Raw genomic sequence first — 23,590 nt, 5'->3', positions numbered from 1 at the left:
TAATAACATGTTCAACTATTTAAGACATTGGCTCGAATCTAGGTCGTGCCTTTAGATTTTGAGAAAATTAACTAAGGAATATTGTTTTTCTCTCATTGATTTGTCAAAGGCTAAAAACCAAGCACGGTCTGTTTGGTTTGTTTCACAAGCGTTCTCGGAAGTCTCGCAATATTGCACCTCTGGGTTTGAAACTGTGGCGCTCCTCCCTCGCCGCTTTTGCTCGTGACGTCACGCGCCATAGACCGTCTCACAGTAACATAATCGAATCCGCCCAATATTTCTAACATCTTGTGTCTCTGATATTTTAAAAATCACACAAAAACGTAGAAGAAAAAAACGCACCGTCTCTTTTATTTTCGGTTTATTTGATCATATACTATTTATGTCAAGTCTACGCATACAATTTGATGCATACGTTGGAAATCCAACGTGCAACACACAGAACACGCTACAACTGCTTCTGCAACGCAATGCTGCAAAGCAGCGTCCCATTGGAATTTTTGGTGTACCAAAAAGCAATGACGATATCTGTCGAGGCGGGGAAAGGTTTTACGCATGCGCTCTTCAATGACCGGTGAACACAATGGAGTCACGTATTCTGAAGTCAAGTCGTCGTGAAAACTTGTCTGGAACCCCGGACTCATTTCAACATTAGCAGGTCTTGTGACCGAAACCGTGGCCGAGTCGCGTGTTGACGGTTGTTGCCTTCCAGCTGTACCGTAATCGCTCCAGATATTGCTGAGCAAGCTCTATGAGATCACCTGCTATCTAGAACCCTGCTCTAACTCCCCCTTTCTTCTTGAAATGTTTTTGAACTATTTTGTTTAAAAGCAGAACAGTAGAAAACGTCCAACCGGTGAGTGCATATAGAATATTCACTTATTTATTGAAATATACAATTTTACTAATACGTGGCTGACGATGGACCCTGGTATAGACGTCATAGATGTAGCTTGTGTCGCCTTCATAGACGCTCGGGTTCTGGAGAGCAAGGTTGTCTTTTAGGCAAGCAAGACATTACACATTTGATGATAAGAAAGGAATATTTTTTCTCCTGCCTCCAATTAGTGTTTAGTTAGGGATTTAAAACTGACCAGAAAGCATAATAATAGATCCTTTAACCATATTACCAGGATATGAATACTAATTTCCACCACAATTGCTGTTTAAATTTGTTCCTGATAATAGGCCGATATGTTCTCACAGATGCATCAACTGTTATTTACCATTTATTGCATAATATATCAGACAATTATAATAGTAGATTATTATTATATATCGTTATGTTATTTGTGTCTATGGTTACTGTATGATATGTAAGCCAATATTGAATACAGTAGCCCAGGGTTCTCCGTCCTTTTCTAGCACGAGAGATACTTTATAAATAAATTAAACATGTGTCGCGAGCTACTCATTTGTTGTTGTTGTTTTAGTAGCCTACCAAGAGCACAGATGCTTCGGGTCTTCATCAACATAGTTATCATAATGTACCTATGTAATAGCATATAAAAGAATAAGGCTCTATCGCCTGCCTATTCACACATTTGGTGCAATTATGTGTGCTATTTCGTGATGACAGGACGCTGTTATGTCGCAACAGGCAGTTTAAAATCATTATAATCTGCTGCTGTTGAGATAAGAAGAATGATCCTGATTGGTTAGGACAGGGTTAACAATGTAGAAGTTGGGTGGAGTTGAGTCGCACACACACACAAAAACAAACACTAGCAATTTAGTTTGGATCTTAGTAGTGGGCAGTTGTCCAAGGAGAATGTGTAGAGGTGTTGTGAAGATTCAAGGTCTACTGTTGAGTTGGATGGATAATGCAGAGTTAGGTCTACTGTTGAGTTGGATGGATAATGCAGGGTTAGGTCTACTGTTGAGTTGGATGGATAATGCAGAGTTAGGTATACTGTTGAGTTGGATGGATAATGCAAAGTTAGGTCTACTGTTCAGTTGGATTGATAATGCAGTGTTAGGTCTACTGTTGAGTTGGATGGCTAATGCAGAGTTAGGTCTACTGTTGATGTGGATGGATAATGCAGAGTTCGGTCTACTGTTGAGTTGGATGGATAATGCAGAGTTAGGTCTACCGTTGAGTTGGATGGATAATGCAAAGTTAGGTCTACTGTTGAGTTGGATGGATAATGCAAAGTTAGGTCTACTGTTGAGTTGGATGGATAATGCAGAGTTAGGTCTACTGTTGAGTTGGATGGATAATGCAGGGTAAGGTCTACTGCTGAGTTGGATGGATAATGCAGAGTTAGGTCTACTGTTGAGTTGGATGGATAATGCAGAGTTAGGTCTACTGTTGAGTTGGATGGATAATGCAGAATTAGGTCTACTGTTGAGTTGGATGGCTCACTGACCTTGCTCTTGTGTTTGTGTGAAATCCAACAGCCATATCATTTAAAAATGTCAGAAGTGAACATGAGAAGACGCAAGGAGAAGTGTGAGAATTGCACTAAACAGGTAAGAGCCCATGTAATGTTTGTGGTTTCACTGTGCAGTGTGGAAGTGGCTCTCTGCAACATAAATTGTCATTCCAATCGTATCTGGTGTTGCTGAGTATCTGTCCCAGTTGTTTGAGTGTGTTACTTTTAGCATATGATAGTCAAACATTTTATATCGTGGCCAATTCTAACCTTGATTGATGTATTGATTGATCATTTCCAGTGCAACAAGAAGCAGAGTGGTGCAGGCGTTAGCTCCCTTCCGGAGGAAGATGTAGCCAACAGAGAGGTCCCTGCCTCCTCTCCTCCCCTTCAGCAGCAGGTGTTGCTGAGTGCCTGTCTGTCCTGTGAGGGCTGTGTGTCAGAGGAGGAGAGCCTAAAGATCTCTCAACAGAACCTGGAGGAGGTGGCCCGGGTCCTGGGCCAGAACAAGGTACTACTGGACCACTGACCAGGCTACCTGGGTCATATTCAATAGGCACCAAACGGAGGAAAACTTGAGGAAACAGGGAGGGACTACCTGGACTTATGAAGGAAAAAGGAAACTGCACACTGCTCTTGATAGTATCACTGATATTTAATAAGCTTACATATCGGCCTCATGGCCTTCGTCAGAGCTTTTGTGATAAAAAAATGAGCACCCTTATGTGGACCTCGCCCCTCCCACAGCCGTTCCACACATCGAAAGGGGTTGGAGGTGAAGGAAAACAAATAAGTGTTACCAAATAGGTAGATTTTGTGGCGTAGAGAAAGTTAAGATATCAGACAGATATTTCCTAAAGGACTTAATGATGAAATGCCTGTGTATGTTATGTTGTGAATTTGAACATGAATAATGTGCCTATTTAAGATTACTCATTACTTATTAATGTACCCAATGATTAGTGAAAACTTGCCATGTCCTCATTTTAGTTTTACAGACGTGTTTAATACGTTTTATTTATACACTTTTGTAATATTTATGAAATGCATGTTGTTATATTTGGCAGCACTTATTTGTTTTCCAACGCCTCCAACCCCCTTCGATGTGTGGAACGGCTGTGGGAGGGGCCAGGTCCACATAAGGGTGCACATTTTTTTTTAATTCACAAAAGCTCTGACGAAGGCCGTGAGGCCGATACGTAAAGCTTATTAAATATCAGTGATACTATCAAGAGCAGTGTGAGGTTTCCTTTTTCCTTCGTCTTGTTCAACTGTTGCCATGAACCTGCAAATAAGATTGCTCAGATGTGCGAGTGCCTTTTTGTATTTTGAACTACCTGGACTTATGCAATAAGAGCCAATTTGTTCCCCTCTTCTTTTTTTGGACTAAATGTGTTGCTGAGATGGTCCCTAAGGAATTCAACCCTGGACTCCTCACATGATTAGCCTTCCTAAGCACTTGGGTTATCATTAGTTACCACAGCCAAAAAGTAATAAACCTCAGCAATTTCTCTTCTCTTAATAACATGTCATTTTAATAATATAACCTTAAAAGTGCAATATGCGGAAATCACTGCCATTTCCTGATTGCTAAAATTCTAATTCTTCGCCTAATTTCAGTTTATGTGTACATAATTATTGTACCATCTAAAATGCTGTGAAATATATTTTTTAAACCCCAAAATATATTATCTTCATCTGGTTTAAGCTGGTGTAGAAAACCGAAAGTAAAAGATGCAAAAAAGAAACAGGAAGCATAGAAACGGGAAGCATAGAACAGATCTACCGATTTTTAGACTTGCTTTCAATGAGAATGGCATTGTGGCTATGCTATCTAGTGGAAGCCAAGCGCTTGTGGAGATCTGAGTAGCTTTGTGATGTAACTAAAGAGACAAGGGCTAACGCTGTCTGGGAGGAAAGAGGAATGGTTTGGTTATCTTTACTGTACTTTCCAGATCACCTCGTGATGTGTGTTGTTAATACTGGTCTTTTTGCCTGCCTTGCCTACTGATTGTTTGGTTAAACTTTGTTTCACTTAACTGAAATGTATGGGGCATTTAATGTGGATGTCAGGCAAATGGTCTCTCTCTTCCTGGATGAAGTGTGACCTCTTTCTATCTCTCTCTATGTACTATTACAGAAGTGTGACATGTCGCTCTCTCCCTCCATCTACTATTACAGAAGTGTGACGTGTCTCTCTCTCTCTCTCTCTCTCTACTATTACAGAAGTGTGACGTGTCTCTCTCTCTACTATTACAGAAGTGTGACTTGTCTCTCTTTTCCTGGATGAAGTGTGACCTCTCTCTATCTCTCTCTATGTACTATTACAGAAGTGTGACGTGTCTCTCTCCCTCTATCTACTATTACAAAAGTGTGACGTGTCTCTCTCGCCCTCTATGTACTATTACAGAAGTGTGACGTGTCTCTCTCTCTATGTACTATTACAGAAGTGTGACGTGTCTCTCTCTCCCTCTATGTACTATTACAGAAGTGTGACGTGTCTCTCTCCCTCCATCTACTATTACAGAAGTGTGACGTGTCTCTCTCTCTATGTACTATTACAGAAGTGTGACGTGTCTCTCTCGCCCTCTATGTACTATTACAGAAGTGTGACGTGTCTCTCTCCCTCCATCTACTATTACAGAAGTGTGACGTGTCTCTCTCTCTCTATGTACTATTACAGAAGTGTGACGTGTCTCTCTCTCTCTATGTACTATTACAGAAGTGTGACGTGTCTCTCTCTCTCTCTCTCCCTCTATCTACTATTACAGAAGTGTGACGTGTCTCTCTCTCTCCCTCTATCTACTATTACAGAAGTGTGACGTGTCTCTCTCTCTCTCTCTCTCTATGTACTATTACAGAAGTGTGACGTGTCTCTCCCTCCCTCTATCTACTATTACAGAAGTGTGACGTGTCTCTCTATGTACTATAACAGAAGTGTGACATATCTCTCTCTCTCTATGTACTATTACAGAAGTGTGACGTCACCAAACACCAGGTCCTGGTGGTGTCAGTGTGTTCCCAGTCTCTGCCTTTCTTTGCTGTCAAGTTCGGTCTGGACATTCCTGAGGCCACACGCAAACTCTGTGGCTTCCTCAAGAGCCTCGGTAAGGGAGTGTGTATCTATGTCTCTGTGGTAGATTTCAATTGGCTTTTCCAGAGACAAACCCTGTAGTTGCATTGGAGTGTGTGTGTGTGTGTGTGTGTCTGTCCGTCCGTTTTACTGTAATTCTGACCAGAAGTCCCCATCTGAATAGTAATCCAAGGAGAAGGCTGACAGTTTTAGGGTTAGGTTTAGGATTAGGGGTTAGGATTAGGGGTTAGGTTTAGGATTAGGGGTTAGGTTTAGGATTAGGGGTTAGGTTTAGGATTAGGGGTTAGGTTTAGGATTAGGGGTTAGGGTTAGGGGTTGTTATTTTTTGTATTTAACTTTTTATTTTTATAGGGTGGATCACCAGCGTGTCATTTACAAGGGAGCCTTGTGAACATGAACATAGACAATTTAATACACATCATGTAAGATAATACCAATGCAATGAATACCACATGATTCATCAAAACAAACACAACTCTCACACATCCCCTCCCTTATACCTGATCTGAACTGGCATATGGAAAACAGCAAGTCTAATTTCAAGGTGGCCTTAACCCTAAAGTCGATGTCCGCGCCCCCCGCGGAAATCCAATTGGCGTAATACAAAACGTCTCCATTAAAAATCTGTCAGTTTAAACTAGAGATATGTATTTTTTGCATTGGATGCGTCTCAATCCACCGCATCCGCCTATTTCGCACTTCCTCATCCGCCCATGTCGCACTTCCTCATCCGCCCATGTCGCACTTCCTCATCCGCCCATGTGGCACTTCCTCATCCGCCCATGTCGCACTTCCTCATCCGCCCATGTCGCACTTCCTCTTCCGCCCATGTCGCACTTCCTCATCCGCCCATGTCGCACTTCCTCATCCGCCCATGTCGCACTTCCTCATCCGCCCATGTCGCACTTCCTCATCCGCCCATGTCGCACTTCCTCATCCGCCCATGTCGCACTTCCTCATCCGCCCATGTCGCACTTCCTCTTCCGCCCATGTCGCACTTCCTCATCCGCCCATGTCGCACTTCCTCATCCGCCCATGTCGCACTTCCTCATCCGCCCATGTCGCACTTCCTCATCCTTTCACTTCCGCTGTAAAAGATGACTGCACTCGAGCGGTGTTTGTCAGAACATGAGACATCCTGAAAATCGGTCTTCTCGTCAAATCGTCTGTAGCGTTCGAACCTTCAGACGAGTCACAAGACTCAAGTCCCGCGGTACCAGTTGAAAACAGTTACGGAAGTATACAGTACCAGTCAAAAGTTTGGACACACCTACTCATTCAAGGGTTTTTCTTTATTTGAACTATTTTTTACATTGTAGAATAATAGTGAAGACATCACAACTATGAAATAACACATATGGAATCATGTAGTGACCAAAAAACAAATCAAAATATATTTTTGATTCTTCAAAGTAGCCACCCTTTGCCTTGATGACAGCTTTTCACACTCTTGGCATTCTCTCAACCAGATTCACCTGGAATGCTTTTCCAACCGTCTTGAAGGACTTCCCACATACTGAGCACTTGTTGGCTGCTTTTTCTTCAACTCATCCCAAACCATCTCAATTGGGTTGAGGTCAGGTGATTGTGGAGGCCAGGTCATCTGATGCAGCACTCCATCACTCTCCTTCTTGGATGGCGTATCGCTGCAGAGTTCTGTGGTAGCCATTCTGGTTAAGTGTGCCTTTTTAATTCTAGATAAATCAGACAGTGTCACCAGCAACGTATCATCACACCACCTCCTCCTCTATGCTTCACGGTGGGAACCACACATGCAGAGATTATCCGTTAACCTACTCTACGACTCACAAAGACACAGCGGTTGGGACCAAAAATTTATAATTTGGACTCATCAGACCAAAGGATATATTTCCACCGATCTAATGTCCATTACTCATGTTTCTTGGCCCAAGCCTGTCTCTTCTTATTATTGGTGTCCTTTAGTAGTGGTTTCTTTGCAGCAATTTCACCATGAAGGCCTGATTCCCACAGTCTCCTCTGAACTAGAGGTCGACCGATTTAATCGGAATGGCCGATTTAATTAAGGCCGATATCAAGTTTTCATAACAATCGGAAATCTGTATTTTTGGACAACGTTTTGGCCGATAAAAAAAATATATAAATATATTCTTATTTTACACTTTTATGTAATCTTTATTTAACAAGGCAAGTCAGTTAAGAACACATTCTTATTTTCAATGACAGCCTAGGAACGGCCTAACTGCCTTGTTCAGGGGCAGAATGACAGATTTTTACCTTGTCAGCTCGGGGATTCAATCTTGCAAACTTACAGTTAACTAGTCCAACGCTCTAACCACCTGCTCTCATTGCACTCCATGAGGAGACTGCCTGTTATGCGAATGCAGTAAGACAAGGTAAGTTGCTAGCTAGCATTAAACTTATCTTATAAAAAACAATCAATCAATCATAATCACTAGTTAGCTACACATGTTTGATGATATTACTAGTTTATCTAGCGTGTCCTGCATTGCATATAATCGATGCGGTGCGTATTTGCGAAAAAGGACTCGTTGCTCCAACGTGTACCTAACCATAAACATCTATGCCTTTCTTAAAATCAATACACAGAAGTATATATTTTTAAACCTGCATATTTAGCTAAAAGAAATCCAGGTTAACAGGCAATATTAACCAGGTGAAATTGTGTCACTTCTCTTGCGTTCATTGCACGCAGAGTCGGTGTATATGCAACAGTTTGGGCCACCTAATTTGCCAGAATTTTACATAATTATGACATAACATTGAAGGTTGTGAAATGTAACAGAAATATTTAGACTTAGATAAAATACGGAACGGTTCCGTGTTTCACTGAAAGATTAAACGTCTTGTTTTCGAGATGATAGTTTCCGGATTCGGCCATATTAATGACATAAGGCTCGTATTTCTGTGTTATTATGTTATAATTAAGTCTGATTTGATAGAGCAGTCTGACTGAGCGATGGTAGGCACCAGCAGACTCGTAAGCATTCATTCAAACAGCACTTTCATGCGTTTTGCCAGCAGCTCGTCGCTGTGCTTCAAGCATTGAGCTGTTTATGAATTCAAGCCTATCAACTCCCGAGATTAGGCTGGTGTAACCGATGTGAAATGGCTAGCTAGTTAGCAGGGTGCGCGCTAATAGCATTTCAAACGTCACTCGCTCTGAGACTTGTAGTTGTTCCCCTTGCTCTGCATTGGTTTCGCTGCTTCGAGGGTGGCTGTTGTCGAGCCCGGGTAGGGGCGAGGAGCCCAGGTTCGAGCCCAGGTAGGGGCGAGGAGAGGGACGGAAGCTATTCTGTTACACTGGCAATACTAAAGTGCCTATAAGAACATCCAATAGTCAAAGGTATATGAAATACAAATGGTATAGAGAGAAATAGTCCTATAAGTCCTATAATAACTATAACCGAAAACTTCTTACCTGGGAATATTGTAGACTCATGTCAAAAGGAACCACCAGCTTTCATATGTTCTCATGTTCTGAGGAACTTAAACGTTAGCTTTCTAACATGGCACATATTGCACTTTTACTTTCTTCTCCAACACTTTGTTTTTGCATTATTTAAACCAAATTGAACATGTTTCATTATTTATTTGAGGCTAAATTGATTTTATTGATGTATTATATTAACTTATTTTAACTTTTCATTCAGTTTTGTTGTAATTGTCATTATTACAAATACATTTTAAAAAATTGCAGATTTAATCGGTATCGGCTTTTTTTGGTCCTCCAATAATCAATCGGTATCTGCGTTGAAAAATCATAATCGTTGAGATGTGATCGGTGAGATGTTGAGATGTGTCTGTGACTTGAAATCTGTGAAGCAATTATTTGGGCTGCAACTTATCCTATGCAACAGAGGTAACTCTGGGTCTTCCTTTCCTGTGGCGGTCCTCATAGAGCCAGTTTCATCATAGCTCTTGATGGTTTTTGTTACTGCACTAGAAGAAACTTTGAAATGATCCTGATTGAATGACCTTCATGTCTTAAAGTAATGATGGACTATCGTTTCGCTTTGCTTATTTGAGCTGTTCTTTCCATAATATGGACTTGGTCTTTTACCAAATAGGGCTATCTTCTGTATTGCAATCCTACCTTGTTACAACACAACTGATTGGCTCAAATGCGTTAAGAAGGAAAGAAATTCCACAAATTAACTTTTAACAAGGCACACCTGTTAAATTAAATGCATCCCAGGTGGTTGGGTGCTAGAGGCGTCACTACAGACACCCTAGTTCGAATCCTGGCTGTATCACAACCGGCCGTGATTGGGAGTCCCATAAGCCGGTGCACAATTGGCCCAGTGTCGTTCGGGTTTGGCCGGTGTAGGCCGTCATTGTAAATAAGAATTTGTTCTTAACTGACTTACCTAGTTAAATTATTATTACACCTTTATTTCAACAAGGAACACAGACTGAGACCAGGGTGTCTTTTACAGCTGGGCCCTGCGTATACATGTTTACACATACAGTTTAGGTACAATGATTAAGAAACTACACAAGACAAACAAAACCATCACAGATAACACAAAAACATACAGCAACAGATTACATTTACACACAGGTTATTCCCCTAACAGGTTATTCCCCTAACAGGTTATTCCCCTAACAGGTTATTCCCCTAACAGGTTATTCCCCTAACAGGTTATTCTACTAACAGGTTATTCCCCTAACAGGTTATTCCCCTAACAGGTTATTCTACTAACAGGTTATTCCACTAACAGGTTATTCCCCTAACAGGTTATTCCCCTAACAGGTTATTCCCCTAACAGGTTATTCCCCTAACAGCAGAACTTGCATTACCCGAAACAGTTAGAAGCAATACAAAAATAAAAATGCTCCACTAAATATTTAAAATGGGCGACTGGGGGACAAGAGTCTCATGTTTAAGTTTAGTCTGCAGACTATTCCACAGGCAAGGAGCGTAACAGGAAAAGGCAGCCTTACCCAACTCTGTGGAAACCGCATGGGCCTCAAGTGGAATCCATGCTTGAGACCTGGTTTTAGGAATTATAATTCTAATATTGATGAGTGATGATAAATAAGAAGGTAGCTTATTCAGAAGTGCTTTAAATCAAATCAAATTTTATTTGTCACATACACATAGTTAGCAGATGTTAATGCGAGTGTAGCGAAATGCTTGTGCTTCTAGTTCCGACAATGCAGTAATAACCAACAAGTAATCTAACTAACAATTCCAAAACTACTACCTTATACACACAAGTGTAAAGGGATAAAGAATATGTACATAAAGATATATGAATGAGTGATGGTACAGAGCGGCATAGTCAAGATACAGTAGATGGTATTGAGTACAGTATATACATATGAGATGAGTATGTAAACAAAGTGGCATAGTTAAAGTGGCTAGTGATACATGTATTACATAAGGATACAGTAGATGATATAGAGTACAGTATATACCTATACATATGAGATAAATAATGTAAACATTATATTAAGTAGCATTGTTTAAAGTGCCTAGTGATATTTTACATCAATTCCCATCACTTCCCAATATTAAAGTGGCTGGAGTTGAGTCAGTGTGTTGGCAGCAGCCACTCAATGTTAGTGGTGGCTGTTTAACAGTCTGATGGCCGTGAGATAGAAGCTGTTTTTCAGTCTCTCGGTCCCAGCTTTATAGACAAACACGAGAGCATGTTGTTCTCGTCTCATGGACAGCGAAGTCCAACTCACATGTTGATATAAAACACAGTGGTGAGTTCTGTAGCTAGCACCCGTAACAAACCTAAGTGCGCAATGATAAGTAGCATCCAGCGATTTTAAGTTTTGATGCCGTAGCATGCATGTAAATAATATCCCCATAATCTATAACAGACATAAAAGTAGCTTGCACAATTTGTCTTCTATTTGTATAGAGGACAAACATGTCCTGTTTCTATAGAGGAAGCCTAGCTTGATTTTTAGCCGTTTACAAAGTTCATCAATATGCATTTTAAAAGAGTATTGATAAATAAAGGTGAAGTAAAAACAACAACAAAACCAAAACCTAATAAAGGTGGTTGAGAGAATGCCAAGAGTGTTCAAAGGGGGGCCACTTTGAAGAATCTAAAATATTAAATATATTTTGATTTGTTTAACACTTTTTTGGTTACTACATAATTCCAAATGTGTTATTTCAGAGTTTTGATGTCTTCACTATTATTCTACAATGTAGAAAATAAAGAAAAACCATTGAATGAGTGGGTGTGACAACTTTTGACTGGTACTATGTGTGTGTGTGTGTGTGTGTGTGTGTGTGTGTGTGTGTGTGTGTGTGTGTGTGTGTGTGTGTGTGTGTTTGTGATGTGTTAATGATTCTGCAATAACTGGGGAAGAAAGCTACAGCAAAAAGGCATCATGTGAGTCAGCCCCAGTGGAATGTTTTACATCGATCTTCAATAAGGCAGTACATCATAGGCATCAAATGAGCAATGTGTATCTGGGAATGTATCGTTCTCTGCAACCTAGCTCGAGGTGAGTAAAGGGCTCCCTCTACTGGAATCAGAGTTTTCCAAATATATTTCATCAAATAGGTGGCCTGAAGAGTCAGAGTGGTTATTAAAAGCACCACAAATGTTCATCTTATCTGTTACGAGTCTGTCATAACCTGCTGGGTTAATGAGGGCGTGGAGTTTTGTTTCAGAGATTTGACTACCTTCTAGAAGGCAGCTGGATTCCCACCATTCTCAGATACACAGTTGAAGAAGTATGCCAATGTTGCTTTACTAACTAGGGATAGACCTCAGTATGTCTCAAGCATCTGAAGGACTGCCAGTCAAACGTCAGCCTGAGCCCAAGCTAAATGCTTCCTCTGAAGTTCCTCTGGCAGTTTCATGTGTGAACCAGGAAGTACCTCTATCTTTTAGTGTCTTGAACGGTGCGTGCTTATCTGCAATAGAGTTGAGCAAGGAAGTTAAACAATTTAGGGCCTGATCCGAGTCAGATATCTGACACCCCCCAATTCTCAGACAGGAATTGTTGCTCATTGAAATTCCTGTAATTTCTCTTTGTAATAATGCGAGGGTGAGATTTAGCTTTGCATCTCTTATGCAGGAAACGGATAAGTGGTCACTGAACTCATTAGCAAAAATTCCATTGGCTGCATACTCATGAGGGTCGTTTCTCGAAATAATATTTAAAGCATCTTTAAGCTACGGGTATTTTTCAGGGTGTTTTTAAAGTTGGGACGGGTTGGTTGAGTTAGATATCTGCATTGAGCTAAATCTGTCAGTCTATCAGAAGCTGGCATCAACCAATTCAGATTTAGATCACAAAGAATTCAGATTTAGAATTCAGATTTAGATTTAGAATTCAGATTTAGAATTCAGATTTAGACTTAGAATTCAGATTAAGATTTAGAATTCAGATTTAGATCACAAAGAATTCAGATTTAGAATTCAGATTTAGAATTCAGATTTAGAATTCAGATTTAGATTTAGAATTCAGATTTAGAATTCAGATTTAGAATTCAGATTTAGCGTAGTTTGATAGGAAGTCAGATAATTGACTAAGAGCACATGTTGAGGCAGAGGGAGGGCGATAAATTCTCACTAGCGCAAGTTAGGCATTATTACCAAAGCCCACATTTTAGGACTAGACATTAGGGGTTAGGGAAAATAGCATTTTGAATGGGTATCAATTGTTGGTCCCCAAAAATCCTCACAAGTACAGTAAAACAGATGTGTGTGTGTGTCGTAAGAGAGATTCTGTGTGCGTCTGACTTAGTACAACGTAGCGTGTGTGTGTGTGAAGTATATGTGTGCGGTACATTCACAGGCATCTACCAGATGAATCATTGTCCCCCCCCCCCTGTCTCCCTCTGTAGGGGTGCAGTATGTGTTTGATACCACTCTAGCTGCAGGCTTCAGTATTCTGGAGAGCCAGAGAGAATTTGTCCAGAGGTACCGCAAGAGGAACCATGACAACCAGGCCCTACCCATGTTCACCTCCTCCTGTCCAGGTAATATTTACATATTTACAGTGTAGGAAGTCATTGAACCATCTAAACCGCTGTGAAATGTAATTTCCATAACAACAAAGGGTTTTCTGCTGTTTGAAGCTGCTGTACAAAACCTGAAACTAAAAAAAAAATGCATAAATTAAACTTAATAACAGGAAGCATAGTAAAAGTGCGCGGTGGCTAAGGAAAAACTCCTTAGAAAGGCCAGGAACCTAGGAAGAAACCTAGAGAGGAACCAGGCTCTGAAAGTTTGTTCAGTGTTCTTCTGGCTGTGCAGGGTGGAGATTGTAAGAGTACATGGCCATTTCAGGCCAGATTGTACTTCAAGATGTTCAAACGTTCATAGATGACCAGCAGGGTCAAATAATAATCACCGTGGTTATAGAGGATGCAACAGGTCAGCACGTCAGGAGTAAATGTCAGTTGGCTTTTCATAGCCGATCATTCAGAGTTAGAAACAGCAGGTGCGGTAGAGAGAGAGAGAGAGAGAGTCCAAAACAGCAGGTCCGGGACAAGGTAGCACGTCTGGTGAATAGGTCAGGGTTCCATAGCCGCGGGCAGAACAGTTGAAACTGGAGCAGCAGCATAACCAGCTGGGTTGGGGACAGCCAGGAGTCGTCAGGCCAGGTAGTCCTGAGGCATGGTCCTAGGGCTCAGGTCCTCCTGGAGGAGAGAATTAGAGGAAGCATTCTTAAATTCACATAGGACACCAGATAAGATGGGAGAAGTACACCAGATATTACAGACTGACCCTAACCCCCCGGCACATAGACTATTGCAGCATAGATACTGGAGACTGAGACAGGTGTGGGGGGGGGGGGACGACACTGTGGCCCCGTCCGACGATACGCCCGAACAGGGCCAACCAGGCAGGATTTAGCCCCACCCACTTTGCCAAAGCACAGCCTCCACACCACTAGAGGGATATCAACAGACCACCAACTTACTACGCTGAGACAAGGCTAAGTATAGCCCACGAAGATCTCCTCCACCGCTCATGAAGATCACGTCAGTGACTCAACCCACTCCTAGGGACGGCATGGAAGAGCACTAGTAAGCCAGCCACAGGAGACAAACTGATATTTTTCCCGACAGATAAGATCTAAACCAGGCCAGAACTTGTCCGTGTCGACCGATTAGGGTTTCCAGTCTCTCCAAAAGACTGGTGATCGATGACGTCAAAAACAGCTCTAAGGTCTAGGAGCACGAGGACAGAGCCTCGGTCTGACGCCATTAAAAGTTAATTTGTCAGTGCTATGATGGGGTCTAAAAGCAGACTGAAGCGTTTCATATACATTATTTGTCTTCAGGGAGTTGCAGCGCAACAGTTTTTTTTCTTCATTTTTGTTGTTGAGTAATGGGAGATTTAATATAGGGCTGGGAGGGAGGGAGAGGGGTTTGGCTGGGAGGGAGATTGGGCTGAGAGGGAGGGAGAGAGGTTTGGCTGGGAGGGAGATTGGGCAGAGAGGGAGGGAGGGAGGGAGAGAGGTTTGGCTGGGAGGGAGATTGGGCTGAGAGGGAGGGAGAGAGGTTTGGCTGGGAGGGAGATTGGGCAGAGAGGGAGGGAGGGAGGGAGAGAGGTTTGGCTGGGTGGGAGATTGGGCTGAGAGGGAGGGAGAGAGGTTTGGCTGGGAGGGAGATTGGGCTGAGAGGGAGGGAGGGAGGGAGAGAGGTTTGGCTGGGAGGGAGATTGGGCAGAGAGGGAGGGAGGGAGGGAGGGAGAGAGGTTTGGCTGGGAGGGAGATTGGGCTGAGAGGGAGGGAGAGAGGTTTGGCTGGGAGGGAGATTGGGCTGAGAGGGAGGGAGGGAGGGAGGGAGAGATTGGGCTGGTAGGGAGCGAGAGAGATTTGGCTGGGAGGGAGGTAGATTGGGCTGGGAGGGAGGGAGGGAGGGAGCAAGAGAGAGAGATTGGGCTGGGAGGGAGGGAGGGAGGGAGGGAGGGAGGGAGGGAGCAAGAGAGATTTGGCTGGGAGGGAGGGAGCAAGGGAGACTGGGCTGGGAAGGAGGGAGGGAGGGAGGGAGGGAGGGAGGGAGAGAAACTGGGCTGGGAGGGAGGGAGCGAGAGAAAGATTGGGCTGGGGGGGGAGTGAGGGAGCGAGAGAGAGAGATTGTGCTGGGAGGGAGGGAGGGAGCGAGAGGGGCTGGGAGGGGGGAGGGAGCGAGAGAGGTAGATTGGGCTCGGAGGGAGGGAGCGAGAGAAACTGGGCTAGGAGGGAGGGAGGGAGCGGGAGAGAGTTTGGGCTGGAAGGGGGAGGGAGGGAGCGAGAGAGAGATTGGGCTGGGAGGGAGGGAGCGAGAGAGACTGGGCTGGGAGGAGGGAGGGAACGAGAGAGAGAGATTGAGCTTGGAGGGGGGGAGGGAGGGAGAGAGAGCTGGGAGGGATGGAGGGAGAGCGAGAGCTGGGAGGGATGGAGGGAGAGAGAGAGACAGAGCAAGGAGGGAGGGGGACAGGAGGGAGAGATAGGACCTGCAGGAAGGGACTCACTCTTCTTTTCCTGCTCTCTCATTCGCTCACTCTTGCGCTCATCCTCAGTTTCACGTCTGTTTTAGTCTTGCTCTACATTTTTCTCTGACCTTAATTAACCCTTTAGAAAAACATGAGCTTTAGGACTCAAAGGAATTTCAGAAGGCTTTATCATGTGTTCTGTTTCTTCCAGGGTGGATCCGGTACGCTGAGCGTGTCCTGGGCAGTCTGGTCACTCCTCACATCTGTACGGCCAGGTCTCCTCAACAGATTATGGGCTGTCTGGTTAAAGACTACTTTACCAAACAAAAGGTCAACACTTTCATCTGTTATAACAACCCATCCAATATGATTCAATGAAACTCATTAGGTGAATACTGATTGAGCCCACACTACTCATCTATTATAACAGTGTTATATCACCTCACACAACAGGTGAATACTGATTGAGCCCACACTACTCATGTGTTATAACAGTGTTATATCACCTCACACAACAGGTGAATACTGATTGAGCCCACACTACTCATGTGTTATAAGTGTTATATCACCTCACACAACAGGTGAATACTGATTGAGCCCACACTACTCATGTGTTATAAGTGTTATATCACCTCACACAGCAGGTCAACCGTGTTTTCTCTGTGTTCTTGTAGAAGCTGAGCCCAGACAAGCTGTACCACATAGTGGTGGCCCCGTGCTTCGATAAGAAACTGGAGGCAGTCCGAGAGGAGTTCTACAACAGTCTACTGGACAGCAGAGACGTGGACTGTGTCCTCACATCAGGTACTGCTGCTCCATCCTCTCTACCCCTCTATCTTACCTCTCTACTAATATCTATCCTATCTACCTCTCTATCTGTCCTCTCCTCTAATATCTATCCTCTCTACCTCTATATTTATCCTCTCTACCTCTATATTTATCCTCTCTACCTCTATATTTATCCTCTACCTCTATATTTATCCTCTCTACCTCTATATCTATCCTCTCTACCTCTATATTTATCCTCTCTACCTCTATATCTATCCTCTCTACCTCTATATCTATCCTCTACCTCTATATTTATCCTCTCTACCTCTATATATATCCTCTCTACCTCTATATATATCCTCTCTACCTCTATATATATCCTCTCTACCTCTATATATATCCTCTCTACCTCTATATATATCCTCTCTACCTCTATATTTATCCTCTCTACCTCTATATCTATCCTCTCTACCTCTATATTTATGCTCTCTATATCTATCCTCTCTACCTCTATATTTATCCTCTCTACCTCTATATTTATCCTCTCTACCTCTATATTTATCCTCTCTACCTCTATATTTATCCTCTCTACCTCTATATTTATCCTCTCTACCTCTATATTTATCCTCTCTACCTATATCTATCCTCTCTACCTCTATCTATCCTCTCTACCTCTATATTTATCCTCTCTACCTCTATATTTATCCTCTCTACCTCTATATTTATCCTCTCTACCTCTATCCATCCTCTCTACCTCTATATTTATCCTCTCTACCTCTATATTTATCCTCTCTACCTCTATATTTATCCTCTCTACCTCTATATTTATGCTCTCTATATATATCCTCTCTACCTCTATATTTATCCTCTCTACCTCTATATATATCCTCTCTACCTCTATATATATCCTCTCTACCTCTATATATATCCTCTCTACCTCTATATTTATCCTCTCTACCTCTATATTTATCCTCTCTACCTCTATATTTATCCTCTCTACCTCTATATTTATCCTCTCTACCTCTATTTATCCTCTCTACCTCTATATTTATCCTCTCTACCTCTATATTTATCCTCTCTACCTCTATATTTATCCTCTCTACCTCTATATTTATTCTCTCTACCTCTATCTATCCTCTCTACCTCTATCTATCCTCTCTACCTCTATATTTATCCTCTCTACCTCTATCCATCCTCTCTACCTCTATATTTATCCTCTCTACCTCTATATTTATCCTCTCTACCTCTATATTTATCCTCTCTACCTCTATCTATCCTCTCTACCTCTATATTTATCCTCTCTACCTCTATATTTATCCTCTCTACCTCTATATTTATCCTCTCTACCTACAGTGCCTTGCAAAAGTATTCGGCCCCCTTGAACTTTGCGACCTTTTGCCACATTTCAGGCTTCAAACATAAAGATATAAAACTGTATTTTTTTGTGAAGCATCAACAACAAGTGGGACACAATCATGAAGTGGAACGACATTTATTGGATATTTCAAACTTTTTTAACAAATCAAAAACTGAAAAATTGGCCGTGCAAAATTATTCAGCCCCCTTAAGTTAATACTTTGTAGCGCCACCTTTTGCTGCGATTACAGCTGTAAGTCGCTTGGGGTATGTCTCTATCAGTTTTGCACATCGAGAGACTGAAATTTTTTCCCATTCCTCCTTGCAAAACAGCTCGAGCTCAGTGAGGTTGGATGGAGAGCATTTGTGAACAGCAGTTTTCAGTTCTTTCCACAGATTCTCGATTGGATTCAGGTCTGGACTTTGACTTGGCCATTCTAACACCTGGATATGTTTATTTTTGAACCATTCCATTGTAGATTTTGCTTTATGTTTTGGATCATTGTCTTGTTGGAAGACCAATCTCCGTCCCAGTCTCAGGTCTTTTGCAGGCTCCATCAGGTTTTCTTCCAGAATGGTCCTGTATTTGGCTCCATCCATCTTCCCATCAATTTTAACCATCTTCACTGTCCCTGCTGAAGAAAAGCAGGCCCAAACCATGATGCTGCCACCACCATGTTTGACAGTGGGGATGGTGTGTTCAGGGTGATGAGCTCTGTTGCTTTTACGCCAAACATAACGTTTTGCATTGTTGCCAAAAAGTTCAATTTTGGTTTCATCTGACCAGAGCACCTTCTTCCACATGTTTGGTGTGTCTCCCAGGTGGCTTGTGGCAAACTTTAAACGACACCTTTTATGGATATCTTTAAGAAATGGCTTTCTTCTTGCCACTCTTCCATAAAGGCCAGATTTGTGCAATATACGACTGATTGTTGTCCTATGGACAGAGTTTCCCACCTCAGCTGTAGATCTCTGCAGTTCATCCAGAGTGATCATGGGCCTCTTGGCTGCATCTCTGATCAGTCTTCTCCTTGTATGAGCTGAAAGTTTAGAGGGACGGCCAAGTCTTGGTAGATTTGCAGTGGTCTGATACTCCTTCCATTTCAATATTATCCTCTCTACCTCTATCTATCCTCTCTACCTCTCTATCTATCCTCTCTACCTCTCTATCTATCCTCTCTACCTCTATCTATCCTCTATACCTCTATATTTATCCTCTCTACCTCTATCTATCCTCTCTACCTCTATATTTATCCTCTCTACCTCTATATCTATCCTCTATACCTCTATATTTATCCTCTATACCTCTATATTTATCCTCTCTAGCTGTAAAATATTTGCTCCCTTTCTGATTTTCTGTTTTTGCATATTTTTGATACTGAATTTTATCAGATCTTCAGCCAAAACCTAATATTAGATAAAGGGAACCTGAGTGAAAAAATAACACAACAATTGCATACTTTCTTCATACACAAAGTTATGCAACACCCAATGCCCCTGTGTGAGAAAGTACACTCAATACCTGGTTGTACCACCTTTAGCTGTAATGAATCCAACCAAACGCTTCCTGTAGCTGTTGATCAGTCTTTAGGCTCGCTGTGGGGGAATTTTGGCTCATTCTTCCATGCAGAACTGCAGTAACTCAGCGACATTTTGTGGGTTTTCAAGCCTGAGCTGCTCATTTCAAGTCCTGTCATCTCAATTGGGATTAGGCCTGAATTTTGACTAGGCCATTCCAAACCTTCACATTTGTTGCTTTTTAGCCATTTTCATGTAGACTTAATTGTGTGTTTTGGATCATTGTCTTGCTGCATGACCCAGCTGCACTTCAGCTTCAGCTCCCTGACGGATGGCCTGACATTCTCCTGTAGAACTCTGATACAGAGCAGAATTCATGGTTCCTTCTATTAAGGCAAGTTGTCCAGGTCCTGAGGCAGCAAATCATCCCCAAACCATCACACTACCACCACCATGCTTCACCGTTGGTATGAGGTTCTTACTGTGGAATGCAGTGTTTGGTGTTCGCCAGGCACGACCCATCTCGTGCCTGGCGAAAACGTTATACTTTTGACTCATTTGTTCACAGAACATTCTTCCAAGAGTCTTGATGATCATCCAGGTGCTTCCAGGGGCCGTTCGGCAAACTCGAGTCAATTTTTGGGACGTGATGGGTCCCATTTTATGTCTGATAAAAATCAAACACTGCATTCCATATAAGTTGTCTGTTGTTTTAATGACTGAATGTGTGTGTGTTCCAGGGGAGGTCTTCCTCATGATGGAACAGATGAAGGTGTCCGTAGCAGACCTGGACTCTGTCCCTCTAGACCACGTGTGAGTGTTTCAATGTTCACTGGGCTCTTAACCAGGAAGTGTTTGTCAGTGCTCAATGTCAGGCTCATTGCTCAGTGAGGTGGTGATGTGTGTCTGTGAGTGTATTTCTGTCTGTTAGGTTCAGCTACTCCGAGTGTGTAACATTCTTCTCTTTATCTTCATGTTAGGCTGAGTGAGGCAGGGGGCCAAGCCTTGGTGAGACATGAGGGCAAAGGATCCGAGGGCTTCCTGGAACACGTCTTCAAATACGCTGCTACGGAACTGTTTGGTCTGGATGTAGACGAGATCACATACAAGACTCTCAGGTGAGGAGGGGAGAGAGATGGAAGACCTTGAACTGAGACCGTTGGAGAGGGAAGAGCGCTGACCTGGGTTCAAATACGCATGGATTTGACTTTTGTTTATTTAAATACTTATTTTCTGTGTGTTTTTTTATTTTATTTTTTTAGATAATGTGGCTTGAATCAATTACATCTATTCAAAGTATTTTCAAATACATTATTTAAACCAGCAAAACAGATCTGGGCCTGCATCCACAAAGCGTCTCAGAATGGAACATTGGCCCCAAGCGCTGAGAATAGAGACGTTTTACTCTTCTGGGTCAAATAAAAACCAGCTATGCATGAAGCCTCTTTAGTCATAAGAGTCACTCCAAGTCAACAGATCCTCTGTAGGAGACCTCATGAGCTGCCCTAACCAGTTAAGAGTTACCAGCAGGTGTCTTGGTAACAGAACATTGCAGTGAGTCAGTGATTCCTGCATCACATGCAATTGCGTTTGAGTTGCTAAAATGATATTTCATCAACCATAAATAATCTAGACTCTTTCACATGACATGCCTAAATACTTAGAACCACCAGGCTAATAAATAAACATGTTTTTCTTTTGATTATTTAATGACCTACTTCATGTTATTTCAAGTTATCCATTTGGAACATAACAACACGTTGTTTAAAATATCTCTAAATTGTGAAAAACCTATAAATTGGTAATTGAAGGCATCTGTAGTGTTAACTTCGATAGTGTTAGATGAAAATGACAGCTCTTTTAAAAAGTTGCAGCGTTATATGCAACATTATGGGCAAGTGACTTGATGCCGACTGTGCCAAAGTGATTTAGAGTAGTTAAACGGGAGTGACGACGAGTGTGTTGACAATGGTAATATTATAAAATTCTGCTTTTAACAACGTTCAAAATGTGTATTATCAAAAAAGGTTAAGCAAATGTCTTTGAAAGTAATTGAAATGGCCTAAATAGTATTTGAACTCAGGAGATGGAAGGATGAGAGCGGAGAGGAGTAGAAAAGAGGGTAAAGGAAGCAGGCTGTAAAAGAGGGAGTGAATTTAAAAAAAAGTGTCCCATCTCCCTCTCTCTGACCTCCCTGCCTCCCTCCATCTCAACCCTTTCCCGCACCCCCTCTCTCCCTCCCTCTCTCCTCCCTCCTGCCTCCCTATCTCCCCCCGCCTCCCTTCCTCTCCCCCCGCCTCCCTTCCTCTCCCTCTCTCCTCCCTCCCTCTCTCCCCCCTCCTCCCTCCCTCTCTCCTCCCTCCCTCTCTCCCCCTTCCTCCATCCCTATCTCCCCCCGCCTCCCTCCCTCTCTCCCTATCTCCCCCCGCCTCCCTTCCTCTCCCCCCGCCTCCCTTCCTCTCCCCCCGCCTCCCTTCCTCTCCCCCCGCCTCCCTTCCTCTCCCTCTCTCCTCCCTCCCTCTCTCCCCCCTCCTCCCTCTCTCCTCCCTCCCTCTCTCCCCCCTCCTCCCTCCCTCTCTCCTCCCTCTCTCCCCCTCCTCCCTCCCTATCTCCCCCCGCCTCCCTCCCTCTCTCCCCCCTCCTCCCTCCCTCTCTCCCCCCTCCTCCCTCCCTATCTCCCCCGCCTCCCTCCCTCTCTCCTCCCTCCCTCTCTCCCCCCGCCTCCCTTCCTCTCCTCCCTCCTCCCTCCCCCCGCCTCCCTTCCTCTCTCCCCCTTGCCTCCCTCCTCTAGGAACCGTGACTTCCAGGAGGTGTGTCTGGAGCGGGATGGGGAGGTGCTGCTGCAGTTTGCATCCGTCTACGGCTTCAGGAACATCCAGACTCTGGTCCACCGCATGAGGACAGGACACATCCCCTACCAACTGGTGGAGGTGCTGTCATGCCCCGGCGGTAGGTCACATCTACTTCCTGGTCCTGGTTTGGTTTTGGGTTAATGTGACGAGGCAGCTGTCAACCTGTTTGTGTTGAACTGAACTGGATATAGAAACTAGAAAAGGGATTTAGTGTAATCTTTATTTTTGTAGCTTATACTTTGTTTGACCGCCGTTCTCCCCCCTCTCTCTCCCCCCTCTCTCTCCCCCCTCTCTCTCCCCCCTCTCTCTCCCCCCTCTCTCTCCCCAGGCTGTGTGAGTGGTCGTGGGCAGGCGGAGGGAGAGACAGGGGGTCGCGTGGATAAGGCCTTGGTTCAGCAGATGGAGGACGCCTACAGCAGTCTAACAGTCAGGCTGCCTGACACAAACCCTGACCTACTCATACTCTACCAGGATTGGCTGGAGGGGCAGGACTCAACGCATGCCAACACACTCCTACACACACAGTACACACAGCAGACCCCCAGCCAGACACAGACACACATACAGTGGTGAGATACACACACACACAGAAACCCAAACACACCTCAACATCCAAAAGCCCAATCAATCACTGACCCTCTGTCTTCTAAGGACCCACTGCAGTGGTTTCCATAGGTAACATTGTATAGGCGTGGATGGGCAGAGGGCCTGGATGCTGTATTTGTGTTCCTTTGCTCCCTGCCTAAAGAATCATCTCTGGAAAACACCCATATGTCCAAGACTTGATTCTGAACTTCCTTACTCGACCAGAAGGTGGTGCTGTTATTCCATCCGATGTACTGCTCTCGAGTGCTGTGGAGGCTGATCCACTGCTTTCACCATGGAGGGGAAACAGCAAATATGTGTGCTTTGTTCCAGAGGGAATTCATGATGTGACAGACACATTTGTGACATTGGGAAAACAATTGTATCTGATCCAAGGGGATGAAGCAGGACAACTATCAAACAAACTGTGTCCTGTTAACATGTGGTGAATGTGAAACCTGTAAGTAGGACTAAAAGCATTCTTAGAAGTGATCCAAACAGTTGAAATAAAACCAGTTGTACTTGTTTCAACTGGCAAATGGACACGTTGTTTTGTCTCCTGTGATTCCAACATGCTGAATGATCAATCAAGCGATTGAAAGTGCTAGTAGCTCTTCTCACTAATAATGCTGG

At 43.3% G+C, this 23,590-nt stretch overlaps 1 protein-coding gene across 3 annotated transcripts; it reads left to right on the top strand.

Moving 5' to 3' along the window:
- Positions 1-394: 394 nt before the first annotated feature.
- LOC110491326 (nuclear prelamin A recognition factor) lies at positions 395-23,500 on the top strand. 3 transcript variants are annotated; one of them, XM_036946106.1, is made up of 11 exons: positions 395-856; positions 2,401-2,472; positions 2,677-2,886; positions 5,350-5,482; positions 13,298-13,432; positions 16,090-16,208; positions 16,553-16,682; positions 20,261-20,333; positions 20,501-20,638; positions 22,312-22,469; positions 22,701-23,500. In XM_036946106.1, exons 2-11 carry the CDS (start codon positions 2,416-2,418, stop codon positions 22,943-22,945), a joined length of 1,398 nt encoding a protein of 465 aa, XP_036802001.1. In that variant the 5' UTR covers positions 395-856; positions 2,401-2,415; the 3' UTR covers positions 22,946-23,500. The 3 variants fall into 3 exon arrangements, with proteins under 3 accessions (XP_036802001.1, XP_036802000.1, XP_036802002.1); XM_036946105.1 differs by lacking the exon at positions 395-856 and adding an exon at positions 907-993; XM_036946107.1 differs by lacking the exon at positions 395-856 and adding an exon at positions 1,776-1,830.
- Positions 23,501-23,590: the final 90 nt, after the last annotated feature.

This window comes from Oncorhynchus mykiss, chromosome 16, assembly GCF_013265735.2.
Source record: "Oncorhynchus mykiss isolate Arlee chromosome 16, USDA_OmykA_1.1, whole genome shotgun sequence".
Taxonomy (NCBI): Eukaryota; Metazoa; Chordata; class Actinopteri; order Salmoniformes; family Salmonidae; genus Oncorhynchus; species Oncorhynchus mykiss.
Note: the sequence above shows the minus strand (reverse complement) of the source record. Positions and strands in the feature narration are given on the sequence as shown.